Below are 22,657 nucleotides of genomic sequence, written 5' to 3'. Positions count from 1 at the left end.
ACTTCTGACTCCCAGAACAGTAAGATAATAAATTTGAGTTGTTTTAAACCACGATGTTTGTGGGGATTTGTTACAGCAGCAATAAGAAACTAATACAAGCAATAAAAGTACAATAACTCGTTATCCAGACCATGTTCAGTTTCTCCCAAATATTTCAAAAATATCTTTTTTCAGTTAGTTTGTTCACAGGTTGTATTCTTTTAAATGTAATTAAGCATATATAGGGTCAGTGAATTTTTTTTATTACTATCTGGTTTAAACTAAATTAATAAAAACTGAATCCAAATAAATAAATACATACATACACACAAACATACATCACAAATAAATACAGCTCACAAGTCACTCACTATTGACCTGGGCAAGTAACCTCTTTTCTGGGCCTGGGATTCCTAACATGAAAAGTGAGAGAGTTGGACTAGATGAGAAGTTCTCTCAGGGAGGATCCGTGCCTGGGCTGCATGGCATCTGGGAATACCCTGAAACTATACACAAAAAAGAGAGAGTTCTCAACCCTGTCTGTGCCTCAAAATCTCCCACAGATGCCCCCGTCCCTCACCACTAGTCAGAGGGTGTTAAACATAGGAGCATGGGGGGTCCCCAGTGCGAAGCCCACCCCCAAGGAGGCTGGTGTCAATTTAGAGACTTAGAGTCAGAAGAAGAAAAGATCATGAGCTTACTCAACAGCATATTCAAAGGAAGATATTCGCCTGCGACCCACCAATTCAATGCAGCTGCCATCACAGTTCACTCTCGCTGAGCGAGGGCAGTGAGCTGGGTGACAGGCCAGCAGGGTTCCCATCTTAGCAAAGGAAATACAGGATGCCCAATTAAATTTGAATTTCAGATAAATAATGAATCACTTTTTTAGTATAAGTATTTCCCCAATATTGTTTAATATATCTGAAATCAAATTTAACTAGGAGTCCGTGCTTTATCTGGATCTGACTTGATGCTGCACCCAGACAAACAAGCCAAACACCAGTGACCCGACCCAAGGCTGGTAATCAGCTCTGATGGGACGGTGTTAGGGGCCAAAGAAGATGTTAAGAAAGAAAGGCAAAAAGCGAAGGTTTGGGAATGACCTTATGAGGGCCTGAAGCTGGAAGGAGCAGGTGACTCCTGATCTAATCATCTCTGGTCACCATAGAAACCAGCTGTAAAGTCAACTGGAAAGAGCTAGTGAACATCTACCACCTTTCCTCCAGTACAGACCATCCACATTCCCTTCCTCAGTGAGGTCCTGTCAGGCCTGGTTCCGTTGTCTAAGTTTCTCTCCCAGGAGACAGCCGGGACCTCACCCTATCCCCCTCCTCCCAAGGCCCTTGCTCCTCTTCCCAGCCACAGCCTCAGATGGCTGCGCTGCAATGTCCACTCTGTTGGGAGAGGCAGGCAAGTGGATACCCAGTTCTCTGTCAAAGAAAAACCACAGCTGGACAGTTAAAGCAATAAAAACAGATTTTATTCATGACTATCGCAACAGGAGAAAAGAAACCTCAGTACAGAACAGGGCTCAATTCCGAATACAGCAGGGGCAAGTAGGAATTTACAGACAAGGAGCAGACTGGGTGTCAACGGATGGAAAATTATTAAGAAGAAACATCAGGGGTAAGGGGGGTTCTGGCTAAACTTACCTAACAGGATTCTTGCTGACGACAGGCCAGGGTGATCAGACATCCCCTGTGGGTGGTGGAGGATGAGGAACTCGATCAGATATTGAAGGAGATCAGATATGGATTGGGGGAGAGTTCTGGCTAACCTGACTTAGCAGAGTTCTTGCTAAAACTGGATTTTATAAGGAAGTGCACAGATGGGCCTAGGAGAAGGTTCAGGAGCTTGACCAAAGTTTGGTCAAGCAAAGAATCTTTGTCACCTGCCCATGAGAAGGTCACATTCTAGCAGGGGAACAGGCTACAGAGGAGGGAAATAGCCCAAGGACACATAGCAAAAACTTGTTCAAAACAAAACAGGCCTGACCTGGACTGCCTCTGTCCTTCCCAAGGTAAAATAACTCTCTCCTAATCCAGAATGTGATTAAATTGATTGAGAAAATGTTCAACCTTTCAGACAAGCCACAGGCTGGCAGTAAGCTTTGAATACAAATGCAAGGTTTTGCAGTGACGCATTTTATTTGACTCTGGAAACTAGATGCTCTTTGAAGGTAGCATGCAAATTTGTTCAAAATGTCCTCGACTTTGGGAGAAAAGGCCCAAAGACTGAATCATGCCCTTATGCAAATCATGAGAAGTTCTTTTGAACGCACAGCCTGAGGTCCCTCTCTGTACCTCTCTGCTAGACGGGCCCTGACCTCACAGCAGCTGTGCTAATTCTCCTGGTGGGGCCTCCCACCGCACTTCCACAACTGTCCTCCATCCCTCTGCACAACAAGCTGTGAATATTAGTGTTCCCATTTTACAGATGAGAAAGTAGGGCTCTGAGTGATGAAGCGACTGAACCATGGTCGCTTTGCTCTAAGTGGTAGACACCTTCCAGCCTGAAGCTGCCCTCTCTCCCCTAGTCTGGGACAACTTGCACAGATGTCATTTCCACTCCTGAAGATTCTGCACTCTTAGGGGTACATGAAAAAATTCCTATCTCAGTCCACCGCCCCATCCACACATAAGGATTCTGTGGAAGGGGCACCCCTAACACTCAGTAAATTTTCCTCCTTTTGCTGACAATTTGCTAAATTTGCTCCCTTTCATGTACCTCTGATCTTCACGATCTTCTGGCAAGCTGTAGCCTTTAATCAGGATGATCAAATCTGAGCAATTAGGGAAACATTGCCCCTCTGATGGCCTACATTCCCACACAAAGAAGGCTGGCCCATGTTTGATCTTCTAAAGGCTCAGAAAGTTTAAGGTTTGGTTTGTGGACATGTTATTTAACCCACGAAATCAGGGCTTCCAAAATTATGAGGCAAATTTGTATCCAATGTACACATTAAGCTTTATCCCTGAATTTCATCAAATAATAATCCAAAGGCGTTTGCAAAGCCTATGTATGAACATACCCACCCTGATTCCTCTCTACCTGCCTCAGAATTGCCATCTCCTGAGGCTCCGAGTCCTTAATCCCAGGCTCGCTGTTACCTGTGGACACTAGTGTCAACCCTAGTTTTCACCTGTTAAGCGCAGTTTAGCCAGGCTGGCCGAGACCTGGAGCCTCACTGTAGGTCACTCCCCACTGTGAAGGCTAGCTGGCCACCCCCTGATGTCCACATGGTGGTCTCTGCCCAGAATGACCCCCTTCTCCACCTGGAGCAATCCTGCTCCTCCTTCAAGCCCTTGCTCAAATCTCCCCTGAATTCCAGCACATGGGGCTGCCATGAGAACTGAGGCCACAGTGGTCAAGTTCCCAGCACAAGCGGACACAGACCGGGCGCCTGATCCAGGTCAGCTCTGATTGTCACTGTCATGCCCCAGCTCCCCCGCCTCCTGGGGAATCCATCACTTTCCCAACTCCCTCTGCCTCCATCCTCACATGGCTGCACAGTTACCAGTGTGCTCGCCCTTCTCCTGCATAAAATCCAGAACTCCTTGAAAGCAGGGACCTTGTCTCACTTGTCTTGGTGGCCTCATACCTGGCTCTGAGCCTGCCACTTAGTGGGCTCCATGCATATTTGCAAATAAATCCTCCTGTCTCCAGGGACAGCATTTTGATGAATGGTCAGAACACTGTGATAAATTAAAATTCATTTTATGATGTGGCTGTAGAGACAGACAAAGACTGTGCTGCTAGTGACATCATGTCGGGCAGGTGACACCACTGATCATTAGTAATGTTTACTTCAGAATAGTATCCTTGGCTTGGACACATGTGGGACACATGACCCACTGAGTGTGTCACTGTAGCCTGTAGGAACTGCCTCCAATGGGGATAGGGCTATCCAGCTGGTGTGGACTGCACTGGGCTGCCCCTTGGGACAGAAGTTGTGTTTCATTCATCTCTTCAGGCCCCAGTGTCTCGGTAAATATTTTTAGGTAACTGAATGGATTCCTTTTAAATCACATGAAACTAGTGGTGTTATTGAGGGCAAGAAGCTCAGAAGAAACCTCCCTCTGGGTCTCCCCTCTCCCACACTGACTGAAGAGAGCAGGCTCCAGTGAAGGAAAGTTCCCCCAAAGTCTGTGGGTCCCAGACATGCTCCACACCCACTCACACCTCTGTGCATCGCCCACGCCATTCCCATCTCCAGGAAAGCCCTTCCCTTGTCTATCCAGTGACCTCCTACATTCTGTCCAGGACCCTACTTGTACACCTTCTCTGTCAGGTCTTCCTGCCATAAAGGGGTCTGATGCAGTCCCTTGAGAGTTTTTCTGATTCAACACTGGTGATTTTCACAAGTTCAAGGCAGTCTTAGGGCAAGCAGGAGTTGGCAGACAGGCCCTAGCTCTGCACCTCCGGTAACAAGATCTGCAGTAAGGGGGAAATGTGCTCATTGAGTCTGAAGCAGTTCCTCAAAGGCCTTATGCTCCAGCCTGTGGCATGACAGGGCATGGGGTGCAGACTAGAGGCCTAGAGAAGAAGACAGAGGACAACTGAGGGCTGAGAACCAGAAGTAGGATTTTAAAAGCCAGAAATCCTCGCAAACAAAGCTAGGGATGGTCTTTCTACTATGGATGCCTCTGAGCAGCATCCAGGGAATCCGAGAAGGAGCAGTGGGGCAGGGCTTGGTGGGGCGCTGTGCAGAAGGCACGGATCTAGGGAAGCCTCAAGAATCTGCGTCCCTCAAGAGTCTGCAGACCCTCACTCCATCACTCACCAGCATGATCATAAGCAAATCACTTGCCCTCTCTCTATTTAGTTTCCTCAGCTATAAAATGGTCTCCCAGGGAGCAGGAACTAGATTCCTAAGCCACTTTTCTAGAAGATGTGAGCAACACCACGGGCTGGGATCCCTAGGGACACGTCCCAGGCCTCCCGGGGTTCCCTGGGCACCTGTAGAAAGGCGATTCCCACGCTGGACGTTTCCACTGTGTGGTTTGACATCGTTCAGCTCAACCTCTCAAACGCTTTACAAACGCTCTAACATCCACGATGCATTCTCACCGCATCGTCCCATTAGCCCCTTTTACAAACGGGGAGATCTGGGCTTGTGACTTGCCATTGTGTCAGTGCGCCAGTGCGCCCGGCTCCAGCCCTGCAGGGTACAGCCACCGCAGCTTGGCAGGAGCCCGGCCCGACGCCCTCCCCAGGGGCGGAGGGAGCCGGCGAGGGGCGGGACCGGCGCGGGTCACGTGACGTCGGGCCCGGAAGCGCTCGCGCCGGAGACCCCCGGGTGACGAGGTCGGGAGTCGCTCCGTGGAGCGAGCGCGGAGGTCGCGGGGGTCCCCGCGGTTTCGCGTTCCCCGCATCCGCCGCCATGGCCTGGACCAAGTACCAGCTGTTCCTGGCCGGGCTCATGCTCGTCACCGGCTCCATCAACACGCTCTCGGCAAAGTGAGTCTGGGCCGGGCCGGGAGGGGAGGGGGCTCTGCCGGGCCTGCGGCGGCGCGCGGACGCTGGCGACCCCCGCGCCCCGTCTCCGTCCTCCCCCTTCTCGGCTCTCCTTTCCCGGCTTCGCTGGCTGGCCCAGTTTCTCCGGTCGGTTCCGCGGTTCATGGACCACCCCAGGGGTGCGAGGGCTGGGAAATACAGAGCGAGGCCGTGCCTTGATTGCTTTGTGCTTGATCCCAGCGAGTCACCTCCAGCCTCCGCGCCTCAGTTTCCTCATCTTTAAACGCAAGGGTTGGACCGTCTCCTTTCCCCGACCCCTTCCAGCGCTGGCGTCGGAGGCCCCGCCTGTGGGCCGCGGGTGGAGGGAGGCTCCCAGATTTGTGCACGGGAGCTACGGTAGAGGCCATGCGACTGAACGTGAGGGTGGAGGGCTGCGGCGACAGAGAAGGGTGTGCCCCATGGGCCCCTCGTGGAGGAAGGGTTACAGCTGGGCTTTGAAGTTTGGGTGGGATTTCTACACATGGCGGGGACATCGAGGCAGGAAACAGCAAGGCCAGATGAAGTGGATTGTAACTGGCTCCAAATGCCCAGGCCAGATTTTATCCCATAATCACAGAGGAGCTTTGAGCAGGGAGTGACATGTTAAATGTGATATAGTGAACCTGGTGGTCAAGGTGAAGAAGAGTTTGGTGCAGGCAAAACCACTCCAAGGCTGCTGCATAGCAGATGAGGGGAACCAGGAGGGGGCAGTGAGGCAGGAAAGGACGGACAGGTGGGAGAGACCAGGTATGGAATGAAGCCAGGAGGCCTGACCCACAGGCTCAAGAGACACTGATCGCTCCAGGGTTTCTGCTGGGAGAACAGGAGTGTCATTAACCTAGACAGAGAGGGCAGGCGGGCAGTTGAGCTCTGATGGATGAGGATGAGATGCGCGTGGGACAGTGAGGACAGTCCCCAGGAGGTTGGAGATTGAGGACCCAGGGCTGTCATGAGGCTGAGGGACCAAGCATAGCCTCTTGCCTGTAATGTGCAAGGAGGCCCAGGCAGCAGCCCCTCTTTTGGCAGTAATTTGTCTCTTTCTCTGCCCCCACCTCCGGGCAGGGCCTTCCTGCCCCTTCTGTTCACTGTCTCAGAGCCCCAGTACCCAGAGCCTGGCCTTTTTCTGAACCGATTCCAAAGTGCACGTGCAGAACAGTGGACAGTGGCCCTCTCCCAGTCAGACCTCACTTCCATCTGGTCCTGCCAGGCTCCAGAGCAAGGGGGAGTCACCCCAATACCCTCGAGGCTGTGCTTCAGACCCCCCGGGCACAGGGGTGCTGGGGAGCTGGTCATATCTTATTCATTTTTGAAGCATTTGTTCCTAGCACACTCCATCAGTGGTGTGAGAAATGCCCCCAAAGAGAGGTCTGGGAGAGAAGTACCTTGCTCAGTTCATCGGGCGTGTATAAGGCACCTACAGTGTGGGAGGCACTGTCTGGATTTGGGGAAGGAGACAGAAGTGACCAAGAGAAGGTCTTTGAGATGATTAGAATCTGAGGTGGAGGGGACAGATGTGTACACACTTGTCAATCACAGTGTCCTCCCTTCTCCAAAGGAAGTGGAGCTCTGGATGGGGCCCTCCTATCTCTCTGGTTGGGCTCTGGCCAGCTGAGTGTGTGTCTGCATCTGTGTCTTATGCTGGTCTCCTGGGCCCTTCGGCCTCCTGGAGGGTCACTCCTTCTGCTGAGGCCTTAGTTATTTTTTTTTTTTAACAGTTTTTTTTTTAATAAATTTTTATTTATTTATTTTCCCCCCCAAAGCACCAGTAGATAGTTGTATGTCATAGTTGCACAGCCTTCTAGTTGCTGTATGTGGGACGCGGCCTCAGCATGGCCGGAGAAGCGGTGTGTCGGTGCGCGCCCGGGATCCGAACCCAGGCCGCCAGCAGTGGAGCGCACGTACCTAACCGCCAAGCCATGGGGCCGGCCCCCTGAGGCCTTAGTTATAAAGGAGACTCAACCTGAGGGCTCCCATCTCAGTTAAGATCTAAACGAAGCAGAACAAGTCGTCCATCCATCCATCCATCTGTTGCACCAGGCAACACCTCAGTCAAGTGCTTAGAGAGTGGCTGTAGGTCTGCCAAGGCTTCTGTGCCCAAGGAGGGTTGAGATAGCCAGTTACTACTGGGGTAAACTGTGCTAACTCAGCTCCTTCCTTAAAAAGCTCCAAACCGGGCAGGTGGGAAGCCAGGGGATCCTCAGTCCCAGGAGGCCTTGCCTTTGAAAGCTGCCAGAGAGGCAAGAAAGAGGCTCCCAGGAGGGGACCCAACCTTTGGTCCTGTCCCCTGCCCTGTAGCCTGATGTGGGGCCTTTCAGGAGCCTCCCTATCTGAGACAGGCCCAAGAATTGGATCCTAAACAGTGTTCTAAGGCCAGGCTGTGAGAAGGACACTCTCAGAGAGAAAGAACATGGGAGAGCGGCTGTGTACATCCTGATGGGAATTATCAATTTTGAAATCACATTCCAACCTCCAGTTTCTGTCAGGGACAGACAGACAAGAATGTGACCACAACAGGTGCTAACCAGCTAATACACAGAGAGCTCCATGTGCCAGGTCCTGCTCTGGTGGCCTCCCGTGTGTGAATTTAATGAGTTCTCATAACCACCCTGTAAGGCAGATAAACTCATTGTCCCCAGATAAGGAAACTGAGGTATGGAAAGATGCAGTTACTTGCCCAAGTTCAACTCAGCTGTTAAGTGGCAGAGTTTATATTGGAGCCTAAGTGGTCTGGCTCTGGAATCCGTGCTCTCCACCACCACTATGGGATGAAGCTGGGGATTTCTCTAGCCATTTCTCGGGGCATTTAGAGTTGTTAAAAACATAAAAATCATCCATTCTCATTCCCACAATTTACAGTCGAGGTCCCAAGAGAAGTTTCTTTTTGTGACTCAGCTGGTTGGTGTCAGCAGGGACCAGAACCTAGGTCTCAGCATTTTAGTCCAGTCCTGTTCTTCAACTGCAGTACCCAAAGTCCCTCTTCCTTGGGGATTTTCTCTCACCTCTCCCAAACAAAGACAAGCATGTGCCCATGGAAATTGTAATCTTATAAGTGGCATCTCCCCTCCCTGCCCTCAGGGTGCCCTCCCTCTGGGACTGGGCAGCAAGCCTCTGTCCCAGCCCAGGGGACCCTGCTGTCACACTGCTTGTTTTCCCCTGGAGCCAGAGGCCACTCAAGGTTTAGAGTCTCTAGTAGCCTCTTGAAGTTTCTTGGCCTATAAAATCATAATGTATCTCTCCCTGGGTTCCTGGGAGGACTAAAGAGAGTGGGTGAGGAAGTGGGTGTGAGCACGTGCTGCCTGCTCTGCTGGGGCCACAGGTCAGCTCTCCACTGGAGGAGGCCACTCTGCCCACTCAGCAGGTTTGGGGGCACTGCAGGGAGACGGGCCTGCCCTGGCTAGGATGGGGACAGGGGTCACATACCTGTAGGAGGGAAAGCTACCAGTCAGGCTGGCCCTTAGCCCCATCTCTGGTCTTGGCAGAGGGCCTCTCCCTGTGAAATGGCTCCTTCTCCTTTCTGTGGCTGCTTTCTCATCCCTCACCAGGACCTTCTGCTGAGGCTTCTCCTAGAGACCAAACATCTTGCCCTCCTCAGGCACTGCTTGGGGCTGTCTGCCTGAATCGGTGCCTGTCCATAAGGTCATGCCCATTTTGGAGCCCATTCTCCTGAATCTTGCTGGGGTTCTGCATGTAAAGAGCCCAGAGCAAGTGGATGCTCATTAAGTAAGGCTCAGATCCCCTCCGAAACTTCTGCAGGCTGTGAAGCCCACTTAGCCAGGGAGGGGCCATGGGGGTGACTTCCCCTCCAATAGTCAGGCCTGCTGGGTCCAGGGACCCTGCCAGGAAGGTGGCAGGAGGCCTGGGACCACTGGGCTTTTATTAGGGAAGGACTCTGACTGTCCTGTCTCTGCCAGCTCTAACTTTTGCCTTGGCAGCTGTCCCCACCCTTGGGTTCCATGAGCTGGCATGGGACAGTTGCTTCAAAGGGGTTCCTGGGCCAGCTGGAGAAAGCCTTAAATCAGGAGGGCAGTGTAGTAGAGTGGAAAGAGCATGAGGCTTGGCAGCTGTGGGATTAGATGAGTCACTGGACCTCTCTAAGCCTCAGTTTCATCTGGAAAATGGGCATGATGATCCCTGCCCCGCCTTCTTCCCAGACACAAGGTAGGATCTACTGAGGAAGGTTTTCTAGTACTCAGAGATGAGAGGGCTCATCATCCTTTGTCACTAGTAAGCTAGGGCCACCTGCTTTGCCACCCCAGAGCGTAGAAAAGTCCTGTGGCCCTTCTGAAGATCCCAGGCAGGAGAAAGAAGCTGACTCACGGGGCTTCCTCTTGCCCACAATGCAAGAGGAAATGGCAGAGATTATGCAGGGAACGGACACACAGCTAATCGGTCTGAGCCACATCAGCCGTTTCCTCAGTGTCTCTCCACCACCCCCACACACATGCACATATCTCTCACAATGCTGAGCTTTGAGTTTGACTGGGCGAGGCCACGCCAGAGTGACTCACCGCCACTTTTCCTTGTATGACTTTGGACACATTATTTCAGCTTTGTGCATCAAGTCTCCTCATTTGCAAATGGAGGGGCAGGACAGTGTGGTCCCTGTCGAGCCTTTCAGTAACGGCAGACCCTGGAGTCTGAGACAGCTGGGTCCTACCCTGAGCCCACCCCTCAGCCCGCCGAGACCCAGGGAACTGTAAAAGAAGCTGGCCTCTGCCAGCAGAGGGCACTCCTCATGCGGCCTCAGCCTGACCCTAGTGGGTCCCCACAGGCTTCCTACCCTGGAGACCAGGGCTTTCCCCAGGATACAGTATCTAGAGAGAACGGAGGGCCCATCTGCAGGGCTGACCCTCTTCCCGCTCCAGCCAGGGTAATGGGAAGAATCTGGAGTCAGAGGTGATAGGAGAACTTCAGGTGTTGAGGAGGGGCCACAGAACTGGAGGTGGAGACTCGTGGATACAAGCCCTGTGTCCCTCGAGCCCTCCCTGGTCCCTGGGTTCCTCGTCTGTCGAATAAGGAGCTTCGTGAGATGATGGCTGAGTTTCTTCTCTTTCAGCACTTTGTGCCTCAGCCAGCAGGGTGGGTCCCAGAGTGGATGCTCTCCCAAAAGCTTTCAGGCTGGAGCAGAGCAGAGCCACGCTGACCCAACACAAGGGGAGATGGCTCCTGCTCAATAGAGGGGAAGGAGGGAGAAGGGGCAGAAAAGAACTTTTATTGAATACTTGCCATGTTCCTGGTCTCATATAGTTTATCTTATTTATTACTTCTGACAGTTCTTCAGTGTTGGCATTATTATCCCCATTTTATAGATGAGAAACCTATAACTTGTCCAGCCTGTGAGACTCAAAAGTCTGAGCTTTCCATGGGTCCTGCTGCCTTTCCTGACTGTAAATTCAAGCAGATGGGTTTGGTCCTAGATCCACCCGTTGTTACCCATATGAGCCTGAGCACAGCTCTCTGCACACCTCCGCCCCAAGCCTTGAAGTCCTCGTCTGTAAAACAAGGATCTCTGTCGTGAGGCTTCAACCAGACAACCCACGTGAAGTGCTCGGCACAGGCCTGGCACAAAGTCAGCGCTCAATGAATTGTACATTTATAAAAACATGTTAGTGAAGTGTTTTGCAAATAGCCGAGTGCTATCCCACCTTAGGGGTCAGACTCTGTCATCCGCAGATGAACTGGGGCTGGATTTTGGCTCTTGTTCTGTGCTACCTGGGGTCCTCTGTGCCTGCACAAGGAGCCCAAGTCTGTCTCAGGGCCAGGACTCCCTCAGATGTCTTCCCGTCAGAAGCCTGACTCTGTCCCCAAGTGCCTGCAGGCCTGCTCTCCTCCCTGGCCTGAAGAGAGGCTGGGCAGGGCAACCTGTCCCTGACACTCAATCTCGGGCTGCAAGCCTGCCCCAGGCCCTCAGATACAAAAAGATTCCATTTCCCCAGCTGGGAACACTGCCAGCCCCAACGTGTTCAGGCAGACCCACCCCTTGGAGAAAGCAGACATGCCCTTGGAGGAGGGGAGGGAGCTCAGCACGAGCCCTATAGCCAGCTCCCCACACGGTGCCCACGCTGTGGAAGGACAGGCCCAGCTTGTCCCACCAGCAGGGGGCACCTCAGACCAGGTGAGAAATGAGGACTCATGGAGACATTGCCTCTGGACTGGAGTACCTGCCTATTTGCTCAGTCTCAAAGTCTGAAAGCCCCATTCATTCAGTAAAAAAATGTTTGAGCCAAGATGAACAAACAACCAACCAGCTGGGAGAGAATATTTGCAAAACATACATCTGACAAGGGGTTGATCTCCATAATATATAAAGAACTCACACAATTGAACAACAAAAAAACAAACAACCCGATCAAAAAATGGGCAGAGGGGGGCCGGCCCGGTGGCGCAAGCGGTTAAGTGCGCGCGCTCCGCTGCGGCGGCCCGGGGTTCGCTGGTTCGGATCCCGGGCGCGCACCGACGCACTGCTTGGTAAGCCATGCTGTGGCGGCGTCCCATATAAAGTGGAGGAAGATAGGCACCGATGTTAGCCCAGGGCCGTCTTCCTCAGCAAAAAAGGAGGAGGATTGGCGGATGTTAGCTCAGGGCTGATCTCCTCACAAAAAAAAAAAAAAAAAAATGGGCAGAGGAAATGAACAGACACTTCTCCAAGGAAGATATACAGATGGCCAATAGGCACATGAAAAGATGCTCAACATCACTAATCATCAGGGAAATGCAAATCAAAACAACACTAAGATACCACCTCACGCCCGTTAAAATGGCTATAATCACCAAGACAAAAAACAACAAATGTTGGAGAGGATGTGGAGAAACAGGAACACTCATACACAGCTGGTGGGAATGCAAATTGGTGCAGCCTCTATGGAAAACGGTATGGAGATTCCTCAAAGAATTAAAAATAGAGATGCCCTATGATCCAGCCATCCCACTACTGGGAATCTATCCAATGCACCTGAAATCAACAATCCAAAGAGGCTTATGCACCCCTATGTTCATTGCAGCATTATTCACCATAGCCAAGAAGTGGAAGCAACCCAAGTGTCCCTCGACTGACGATTGGATTAAGAAAATGTGGTATATATATACAATGGAATACTACTCAGCCATAAAAAAGACAAAATCGTCCCATTTGCAACAACATGGATGGGCCTGGAGCGTATTATGTTAAGTGAAATAAGCCAGAAAGAGAAAGACAAACACTGTATGATCTCACTCATATGTGGAATATAAACCAACACATGGACAGAGAAAACTGGACTGTGGTTACCAGGGCAGTGGGGGTGGGGGGTGGGCACAAGGGGTGAAGGGAGTCATATATGTGGTGATGGACAAACAAAAATGTACAACCCAAAATTTCACAATGTTAGAAACCATTAAAACATCAATAAAAAAAAAATAAAAAAATAAAAATAAATAAAAAATAAAAATAAATAAAAAAAATGTTTGAGCTTCTGTTTAGTAATGTTCCAGGAGCAGGGGATTGAGAGATGTGGAAGTTGCTGGATGTCAAGCTCACACTCTCAAGTGACAGTGACTCTGGAACCAGAAAGTGATAGGGATGTGAGTTGTCATTACTGTAGGCTGTGTTGGCGGTGACCCAAAGGGAGTCATGGGAGGTGGCTCCACCACTAGATCTGGGGGTCATTTTGAGCCTGCCGATCTGTGCCGTGGGTGTGGCCCCAAGAAGAGGAAGGGGCTTCCACACCTGCCCTTGTCCTAGGCTTCTGGTTGCTCTTCATGGACTTGGCAGGACCTTCCTTGTTCCCTCCTGGAAGAGCCCTGGCTCCAGCCTCAGGAATTCCCGTCTCTCTCACCTTCTCACTTGCCCTGGGGCACTTGGCTCTGGGCCACTGGTAAAGCTTGACCTCTTCTCTCTTCTCTGTTCTGCCCAGTCGCCTCACCCCCAGCCCTCCCAGAGGGCTCTTTCCGCAAAAGTGAGTCTGGCTGGGTTGGAGAGCAGGCCTGCCGAGGTGAGCCACACGGTTAGTGTGTGGCCCGCACCCACATCTCATGTCCTATCCTGCCTGAGGATCCAAGAGCCAGAACCGGCAGCAAATCAGGCAGAAATGAGACCCCACAGAGCAGGTGGTTTCTATTCGGTAGTGGGGGCTTTCTTTGCCCCCTTGGTACTGGGACTGGTTACAGCCTGGTCCCCTGACTCAGGCAGGGCCCCACATTTCTCTCTGCCTTCCCAACCAGTCATATCAGAACCTCTCCCCGCCGTTCAGCTCTCCTTTGACCCCCACCACTCCCAAGAACCACAAGCCCTCTAACTGCCCCTCTCTACAACTCCGGGCATGCATGGGGTCTCTCACTGTGAGATGAGTTTGCTGTAGGCCTCTCTCTGTTCACTCGCCCTAGGATGTGTTCAGATCTGAGTAGACCTGGTCTCTCCTTCACAGGTCTGTGCTACCACCACCATTGAGCCCACCCTCCCCACTGCCAGCATCAGGGCATCATGCCCTTGCCCTGGGCCGTGGGCAAGAGCTCCCCGTTCCCCTCCCTAAACTCAGGGCACAGAGAAGCCAAGGCTGAACAGGATTTTTGTCAACCCCAGACTCTACCGGCTTGGCACAACCAGCGGCCCATGCTCGCGGCACAGGAAGCAGAAGGCTCCCCTGCCCTTAGGGAGCTCAGGCTTGTGGCAGAGATGAGCCAGCGGGGAGTAGGGCTGGGCACTACAATGTGGCTGCTCTTGACGGACATTGCAAGGAAAGACATTTAAGAAAAAGAAGTCCTGAGTCTTGTACTTGAGAGACAGCCACCTGCATGTGGGGTGCTGCAGAGGGAGCAGGTCAGTAGCCTGCAAGGAGCAGCCCTGGGTCTGCGTTGACTTGAGTCAGCAGTGCGATGTGGCGGATGCAGTAGAAGTGTGTCAACTAATCCAGGATGTCCAGCGTGAGGGAGGGGCCACTGTCTTGCTAGACTCGGTCTGGGCCAGATCACATGGCCTTGGCTCTGGACCTGGGCCCCCCGGAGCGCTTCCAGAAGTCAGCAGCCAGGGGAGTGAAAGGTTAGAAGGGCTGGGGCTGTTTAGCCAGGAGATGACAAGGTTCAGAAGAAGGTGGAAAAGTCACCAAATATCTGAAGGGCTTTCAAGTGAAAGATCAGACTAGACCCCAGGGACACAACAAAGCCCAGCAAAAATGAAATTCAGGAATGGGAGCTTTAGTGCATGGATGGCGGACAGTGCGGAGTGATTGGTGATAGCTGCCCAGAGCGCTATGCCGCAAAGGATTCTGGGCATGTGTCTGGGCTCCGTGGGGAAGCGTGCCGTAATCAATTATGCCATCTGCCAGGGTGCTGGCTGCGAGGCCGCTCCACTAGTGCCGTACTTGCCACCTGCTTTAGAGTCAGCGCTCGAAAAACCCTCCAAACCCTTGAGGTTACATGAAGGGGACCAGGTGGTCTGTGTCAGGCAGTCATTTCCCAGGGCCCAAGTGCACTTGTGTGCCAGGGGCTCTTGATATTTTTTGTGCCATGGATCCTTTTGATAGTCTGGTGAAGCCTAGAGTATTGTTTTAAAATCTGCAAATAAGGGGCTGGCCCAGTCGCGTAGCAGTTAAGTTTGTGCGTTCCACTTCAGCAGCCCGTGGTGCGCCAGTTCAGATTCTGGGCATGGACCTACCCACCGCTCATCAAGCCACGCTGAGGCGGCGTCCCACATAGAATCACTAGAAGGACCTACGACTAGGATATACAACTGTGTACTGGGGCTTTGGGGAGAAAAAAGAACAAGAGAAAGATTGGCAACAGATGTTAGCTCAGGGCCAATCTTCCTCAAAAAAAAAAAAAGGTGCAAATAAAAGACCAAGGATTATAGGAAAAGCCAATTATATTGAAATAAAGTTATTAAACATTAAAAAAGCGAAGTTGTGAGATAGTAATATATGTATGTATATACTTCTTAACACAAAACTATAAGCAGTGAGCCTAATTACTGTAATTTTGGAATAGTGATGAGTGTAAATGATACTTCACGATATCCACAAGGACTCTAGTGTGATAATGAGAAGAGCTGTGATTTCTGTGTGACAAAGTCACAGGTACTGCAATACTACATTCAGGATTTGAGGAAATGCTAACTTTCAGTTAAAGTTCATGCAACTTCAGCTCAAGGCCCCGACATTCAGTCCACAATCCCAGATGAAGACTCCTTGCTGTGGACACTGGCCTCCTGGAGAGGGAGCCCCTCTGAGCCCAGGCCCCTCCGTCTGGCCTCTTGGCGTTGAGAGGAGCGAGCTTGTCAGCAGGGCTGGGGTCACAGAGCCCGCCACATGGCCAGGGTTTGACCTTCTCTCTCTGCTGCAGGTGGGCGGACAACTTCGTGGCCCAGGGCTGTGGAGGGAGCAAGGAACACAGCTTCCAGCATCCCTTCCTCCAGGTATCTACCCCGTCCCTCCGCACCTCCCGTCTCCCAGGCCTCAGGCCAGGCGTCCCCCGTGAGGCCCTGCTGTTTCCTGAGCTAGGGGTGGAGACTTCCCCTGCTCCCAGAAGAACCATCCACTTCTCTCTCTCTCCCTGGGACAAAGGCAGGGTGTGGGTGCCCCTGGAAGGGGGCAGAGGGCACAGTCTTCTGTGAGAAGCCTGCTCCAGTCCTGGTGAGCGGTCATGCCCTGGGCACCATGAGGCCAGCCCTCCCACATCCAAGTCAGGACACATTTGGAAAACATCCTCAGTAGCAAAACCCGCTCTCCATCCACAGGGAGCCCACACCCCACTGGGACGGGGCAGACACCGTAAATGGAAGGCACCTTGTTGCTAGACTGGGAATCGGGAGACTCAAATTTCAGCCCCAGCTCTGCCAGCGACTTGCTCTGTGACTTTAAATAAGTTCTTCAGCTTTTCTGGACCTCAGTTTCTCCCTCTGGAACTTGACCGGGGTGGGTCTAGATCCGTGGTTTTCAGACCAGGCTCATACAGCCTTAGGGTGTCCGTTGAGGTGTTTCAGGGGCTTAAGGGTAGACCCAGGAGGCAGTCTCTGCCTCTCCCATACAGCAGCTCTGCTTTTGTCTGCTTTACATGTTGCGGTTATAGGTAAGCTCTTGTTTGAAGAAAGATTGTGTTAAAAAATTTTGTTAAAGGTGACCCTCCCTCCAGCTATAAGCTCCTGTGGCTCTGTCCTCACAGGCGGTGGGCATGTTCCTGGGAGAGTTCTCCTGCCTGGCTGTCTTCTACCTGCTCCGGTGCAGAGCTGCGGGGCAGCCAGACACCAGCGTGGGTCCCCAGCAGCCCTTCAACCCCCTTCTTTTCCTGCCCCCAGCCCTCTGCGACATGACCGGGACCAGCATCATGTATGTGGGTGAGTAGCCTCCAGGCCGAGAAGAGCTCAGTGAAGCCCACAGCCCGAGGGGGCACTGGTAAAACAGCCACCCCCGCGCCCAGCTCATCTTCACTTCACCTCTGCCCCCTCCCACAGACTTTCTCTCTCTCTCTCACACACACACACACTCTCTCTCTCAATCAAGGTTTATTGAGCACATGCTATGTGTGAGGTGTCTTCAGCCCTAAGGACACCTCAGTGAACAGACAGCCTTAGCCCTCGTGAGCTAATGTCATGTGTCTCTCCTCTCCTAGCCCTGAACATGACCAGTGCCTCCAGCTTCCAGATGCTGCGGGGAGCGGTGATCATATTCACAGGCCTGTTCTCAGTGGCCTTCCTGGGGCGGAGGCTGGCGCTGAGCCAGTGGCTGGGCATCCTTGCAACTATCGCGGGGCTGGTCGTCGTTGGCCTGGCCGACCTCCTGAGCAAGAATGACGATCAGCACAAGCTCAGCGAAGTGATCACAGGTGCAGCTGGGGTCGGGGATCCAGGGGCTGCCTGTCCTGTCCTATCCTGTCCTCCCTGGGAGCCCAGCGCAAAGTCATTCAACAGACTTTTACCAGCTCTCCTGTATGCCCGGCCCTGGTTGAGGGCTCATGGGATACCAGCTGACGTGGACATGCAGCTGCTCTCGAGGTGATGGGTAGAGTATAGGGAAAACCAGAAAGGCACAAGCACATGAGAGAGGGGCAGACAGGAGCGGGGAGGTTGGAGGAGGGTGAGGGCTTGTGCTGTGATGCACGCACATACACAAACTGCCGGGCTGGGGAGAGGGAAGGAATGAGCGTTGGTTGAGCACTTGCCAAGTGCCCAGCCCATGCTGAGCACTGTGTGCTCATCATCACAGCCATGCTCACAGTCCTAGGAAGGAAGCACTGCAGCCTATGTTACAATGAAGTTCACCACCCTGGTCCCTCAGAGGCAGGGTTAAACCAGAAATGTGTGTCTCAAAGCCTGCTGCTTTTCAAAGACCTGCCTACCCCACTGTGCAGTTCTCAGGCCCAGGCAGGCCTTCAGACCTTCTGGAGCCTCAGCCCAGAGAGGGTGACAGTGCCTGCCCTGCTGGCCTGCCCCACCCATCAGGGGCCAGGAGTTCAGAAATGGGGGCTGTCATGACTGTGCCTCATGAACTGTATGGGGCCCTGCAAAAGTCAGGGGCTGTGAGTGTTGTTATGTCCCCGTGGGAACTGTCTCCCTCAGCACTGGGCCTGCCACCCTGCCAGTGGCCCACTGGCCTTGCTGTCTCCTGGCTCCCAACCCTGGTGCAGCCCTGGCCTCACCCTGGGCCCCTCCTTTCCCACAGGGGACCTGTTGATCATCATGGCCCAGATCATCGTCTCCATCCAGATGGTGCTGGAGGAGAAGTTCGTCTACAAGCATAACGTGCACCCGCTGCGGGCAGTTGGCATTGAGGGTGTGTGTGGGCACAGGAGCTGGGAGGAGGGCACTGGTTGGGGGGATACCCTGGAGGGTAGCACGTGGAGGGAATGCACAAGTGGGAGCACAGGGCAGGGTGCCTGGACCGCTGGGAGGGTGTGAGCCTCCTGCCCCCATTCCTTCCTCCCTTCACCACATACGTGTTGACAAATACTCTGACACCTGCCATGCACATGGCCAGGAGCTAGGGGAGGACAAGGACAAAGATGAATGAGATGCATGCCCCACTCTAGAGGAGTTGACCAGCGAGAAAGGGCAGCAGTGCGGGTTAGCTCAGACCACCTGTGCTCAAGTGATGTTTCACCTACCGGGCGTGTCTGAGCGTCTTGGGGCAGAGAAGGTGGCCTTTGAGCTGTGGATTTCAACAGGCAAGAGTGGGAAGGAGGGAAATCCAGACAGAGCAAAGACGGGGAGCTGGACATGAGTTTGGAAACCAGTGAGGAATAGTTAGGGTGAGATACAGGTTTGAGGTTGGGAAGTGATGAGACATTGAGTAGGTCAAGGTCATATGAAGAACCTTGAACATCAGACAAGTGGATTTAGACTTTAAATGACAGGCAGGGAGGAACTACCGTAGGTTTTTGAGCAGGGAAGTAACTATCAAAATTATGCTTTAAAAAGATGCAACTAGCAGAGCGATTAGAGCGGTGCTACCAAGTGTGGCCTGTGGACCAGTTGGGGAGCTGCTTGTGCGTGGTCCACAGTGAGCTGAGGGCTTACGGCAGAATATTAATCCACCATGTCATCTAGCATACTGTTTGTTTCCGCTCGTTTTTTTCCTAGCAAGACTTTCTGAATGAAGCAGTGCATTGATTTACATTCTGATCCAGCTCCTTGTCACAACCCAGTGACACTGAATTAGAGAGCTATGTTTTTCCACACTTCTGAGAGCAGTATAGTGGTTGCAGCCAGCAATTCTTTTTTAAATAAATAGAATAGAATTTAAAAGTGTCAGAGAGCATTGTACATTATAAGGGTAGCTATTGTTTTATGAAAGTGTGCATGTTTGTATGCACCTGTGCACACGTATACTGGTCACTATGTAAAATGTATTTCTTACTCTTGGTCCAGTTGGAAGATGTGGATTAAAGTGGAGAAGGGGCAGCTAGAGCCCATTCAGTAGGCCGTTGTGAATTCCTGATGGGAGGAGCGGCTCCAGGACCTGAAAGGAAGGAGCTGGTGTAGGGCCGCTAGAAGGAGGTGGCCAGGAGATCAGTGGAGCCCTTGCTGGGTGGGAAGTGCTGGGAGTCTGGGGACGGAGCGGAGAGTGTGATATGCTTCCTCCACTCCCACAGGCCTCTTTGGCTTCGTGATCCTCTCCCTGCTGCTGGTGCCCATGTACTACATCCCCGCCGGCTCCTTCAGTGGAAACCCTCACGGGACGCTGGAGGATGCGCTGGACGCCTTCTGCCAGGTGGGCCGACAACCACTCATTGCCCTGGCGCTGCTGGGCAACATCAGCAGCATTGCCTTCTTCAACTTTGCGGGCATCAGTGTCACTAAGGAACTGAGCGCCACCACTCGCATGGTGCTGGACAGCCTGCGCACTGTTGTCATCTGGGCAGTGAGCCTGGCACTGGGCTGGGAGGCCTTCCACCCACTGCAGATCCTCGGCTTCCTCATCCTCCTGATGGGCACCGCCCTCTACAACGGGCTACACCGCCCGCTGCTCACCCGCCTGTCCAGGGGCCGGCCCCCGGCAGAGGAGGGTGAGCATGAGAGACTGCTGGGTGGCTCTCGGACTGCCATCAACGATACCAGCTGAGCCTTCTGCAGGGCCTCTGCTGCCACCTGGACACTCCTTGTTCACCCTGAGGCTGAGGTCGCACGGGCTGGTGAGCCTCGAGTGCCCTGTGCCCAAGGCCTCACCCTGCCCCTCCCCACAGACCCCCAGGAAAGCTGCTGCCACAGAACATGACATGATACCCTGGTCCTCCTTTGTCACAACCCCCTGCAGAGAGGTGTTACCCAGCCCCCACAGGCCTGAGGACAGTGACCGACCCCTGCCTGGCTCCACGAGGAAGTCACTTAACCTTCTTGAGGCCACGATTGCCTCATCCGCACCCACCTGTGCCTCGTCTGCACCCACCTGTGCAGGTTGTTATGCAAGAGAATGAAAGTTAAGCACCGTATTTTCTAAAACTTGTAAGATATTCCCTAACCCTGTCTGGAGACCTAGGTTTCAGTCAGGCTGTGCAGCAGACTCGTGTATGCTCCCTAGCCCATTACCTGGTCGCTCTGGGCCTTGGTGTCCTGCTCTGTAAAGCAGAAGGTATCAACACTGTGGCTTCAGTGCCTTCCAGCCCCAGCTGGGCACAGTTTGTAGGCCTACGATTTTGACCTACCTGGGAAAGGAGTAACAGCCCATTTATTGGAAATGCCCCTCTGCCCACAGTGCCTCCTCCCCAAGCCTGTTTTGATGTCCTTGCTCACACACCCTCAAGTCTTCCCTGACTGAGAGGGATTACAGCCAGAATTCCAGGCAGCCCTTGATAACAGTGTTTAGGATGTCTTTACCTCCATTTTAAAGATGAGGAAACTGAGGCCTAGGGTTCTGTATTTTTTGGCAGGAGGGCTCTCTTGCTGTAGGCTCTGGCCATGCAGCCACATGATCCTGCCATAGGCTGAGATCTAGAGTACATTTGGACCTCAGCCCCCACCTCCCAACCTGACTCTTAGAGAACCCTCCAGGTTGGTGGACTTACCAGGATTCTACCATTTAAAGTAATTCTGGTATCCCAGGCATTGTGTTAAGTGCTTAACTTTCATAGCAGCCTGCACGGGTGGGTGCAGACAAGGCAACTGTGGCCCCAAGAAGGTTAAGTGACTTCCTCATGGAGCCAGCATTCTAAGCTAGGTTTGCCTGATTCCACACCTGGGCCCCCACCTCCCATATGGGTTTCCCTGGGGTCTTTGGGGGGAATTTCCTGTGGCTGGGATAGAAGCATTATGCTGTTGTCCTCCTGGTAACCCCACCCAGAAGAGATGGACTGGCTGGCATCAGGGACTGCAGGGAGCTGAGCAGCCCTCTGTTCCAGTGTTCCTCACTCTGGTAGTTTCTGGAGCCTCAGACCATCTTCCTGGGCTGCTCAATCATAAAACAAAGCACTGAATGCCTTCCTTAAAATAGGTTCTGGGGAAAGGATCTTTGACAAGCAAAGCCCTCAGACTATGCGGGAATCCAGCAGGTTCTTACAGCTTGTTGGGAGAGGAGGGCCTCTCCATCCCACCAGCTCACAGAAGAAGGAAATGGAGAGTGAGGGTGGTGGGGACTACAGCTGCCTTGTCCAAAAAACTGGGGCCTTAGAATGTTGTTTTAGGCTTTATTTTAAAAAGGGAAATTGGTAGTATGGACTTTTTTTTAACAAGAGGGAAGGAGCACAAGGGTTGGAACGTTCCTGGGGATAGCGTCTAGAATGTTGGGATGGAAAAGCTCTAATGTACCAAAGCATAGAAATCACCCAGTCCACCATTCATTGTTCAGATGAAGAAACTAAAGCCCAGAGAGAGGAAGGAACTTCCCAAGGTCACACAGCCAGTGACATGCAAAGCCAGATTTCCTGGTTCTCAGTACTTGCCCATCCCATTCTGCCACAGGGAGCGTAGCCAGGGGCCTGTACCGAGAGTCCAGGACTGCTCCTCTGCTGCGGACTGCCCAGCCTGTGCGCTCAACCATGCAAACCGCTTCAGAGGGTGTTAGAGAAGCACTTGGCCTTTATTTGAGTGCTGCCATGGGAGACTGTGTTGATTTTAATGTTGAAGGGGTGGGGGGAACTATAATGGGACTTCAGTGGTCAGGGGTTGCAGAGCATAGGGACACCCTGTCAGGCCTGCCACCAATTCAGGGAACCTGCTTTACCTCCTGGAGCTTTAGGTCTTCACATCTCCAAAATGAGAAAGCCAGCCTCCATCTTGCAGGATGAGTGTGAAAATTACATAAGATGATAAACTGAAGGTGCCTCTATGTGCCAGTGCACAGCAGAGTGTCACGTAGGGCTGCACTGTCCACCACAGTGGTCCATCGGGGGCACTGAAGTCCCAGCATTGTCACGGCACAGAACATCGGTTTTGCTCAGCATAGGAGAAATGTTTTATTAAAACAAACCATCATGGAGTAGAATGTGAAATTCACATCGATGATAAATTAAAACAGGATGCCTCCAGAAAATTTTATGCTGGCAGTAGGTGTCCTCCCAGGCCCTGGGATGTGTCCACTGTACCCTGTTGTCAGAGGTGCTTTGAGGGTGAATGAGAGGCCTTACTGTGTTGTGCTGGTCATGTGCAAGGGGAAGGACCTCCCCTCTCCTGAGTCTGGATGGTTGCGGGGAATGTCTGTAGCTGTGGCCTACTGTTCTGAGTGGAGTAAGGGAGCCCTGAATGGTGGGCATTTGGCGTGGAGGCCCTGAGCCCCAAAATCAG

At 52.5% G+C, this 22,657-nt stretch overlaps 1 protein-coding gene across 1 annotated transcript; it reads left to right on the top strand.

The window, feature by feature from the left end:
• Positions 1–5,268: 5,268 nt before the first annotated feature.
• On the top strand, positions 5,269–22,352 carry SLC35F6 (solute carrier family 35 member F6). Its single transcript, XM_058551616.1, has 6 exons — positions 5,269–5,442; positions 15,790–15,862; positions 16,609–16,780; positions 17,056–17,268; positions 18,105–18,215; positions 19,534–22,352. Exons 1-6 carry the CDS (start codon positions 5,366–5,368, stop codon positions 20,001–20,003), a joined length of 1,116 nt encoding a protein of 371 aa, XP_058407599.1. The 5' UTR covers positions 5,269–5,365; the 3' UTR covers positions 20,004–22,352.
• Positions 22,353–22,657: the final 305 nt, after the last annotated feature.

Source organism: Diceros bicornis, chromosome 12 (genome assembly GCF_020826845.1).
Source record: "Diceros bicornis minor isolate mBicDic1 chromosome 12, mDicBic1.mat.cur, whole genome shotgun sequence".
Taxonomy (NCBI): domain Eukaryota; kingdom Metazoa; phylum Chordata; class Mammalia; order Perissodactyla; family Rhinocerotidae; genus Diceros; species Diceros bicornis.
Note: the sequence above shows the minus strand (reverse complement) of the source record. Positions and strands in the feature narration are given on the sequence as shown.

Bases quoted from the DNA above. Each gene is read 5' to 3' on its own strand.
- SLC35F6 (XM_058551616.1), top strand. From the start codon at position 5,366: ATGGCCTGGACCAAGTACCAGCTGTTCCTGGCCGGGCTCATGCTCGTC. The intron at 16,781-17,055 runs GTGAGTAGCCTC...CTCCTCTCCTAG, and splicing joins GACCAGCATCATGTATGTGG to CCCTGAACATGACCAGTGCC. The intron at 18,216-19,533 runs GTGTGTGTGGGC...CCACTCCCACAG, and splicing joins GCGGGCAGTTGGCATTGAGG to GCCTCTTTGGCTTCGTGATC.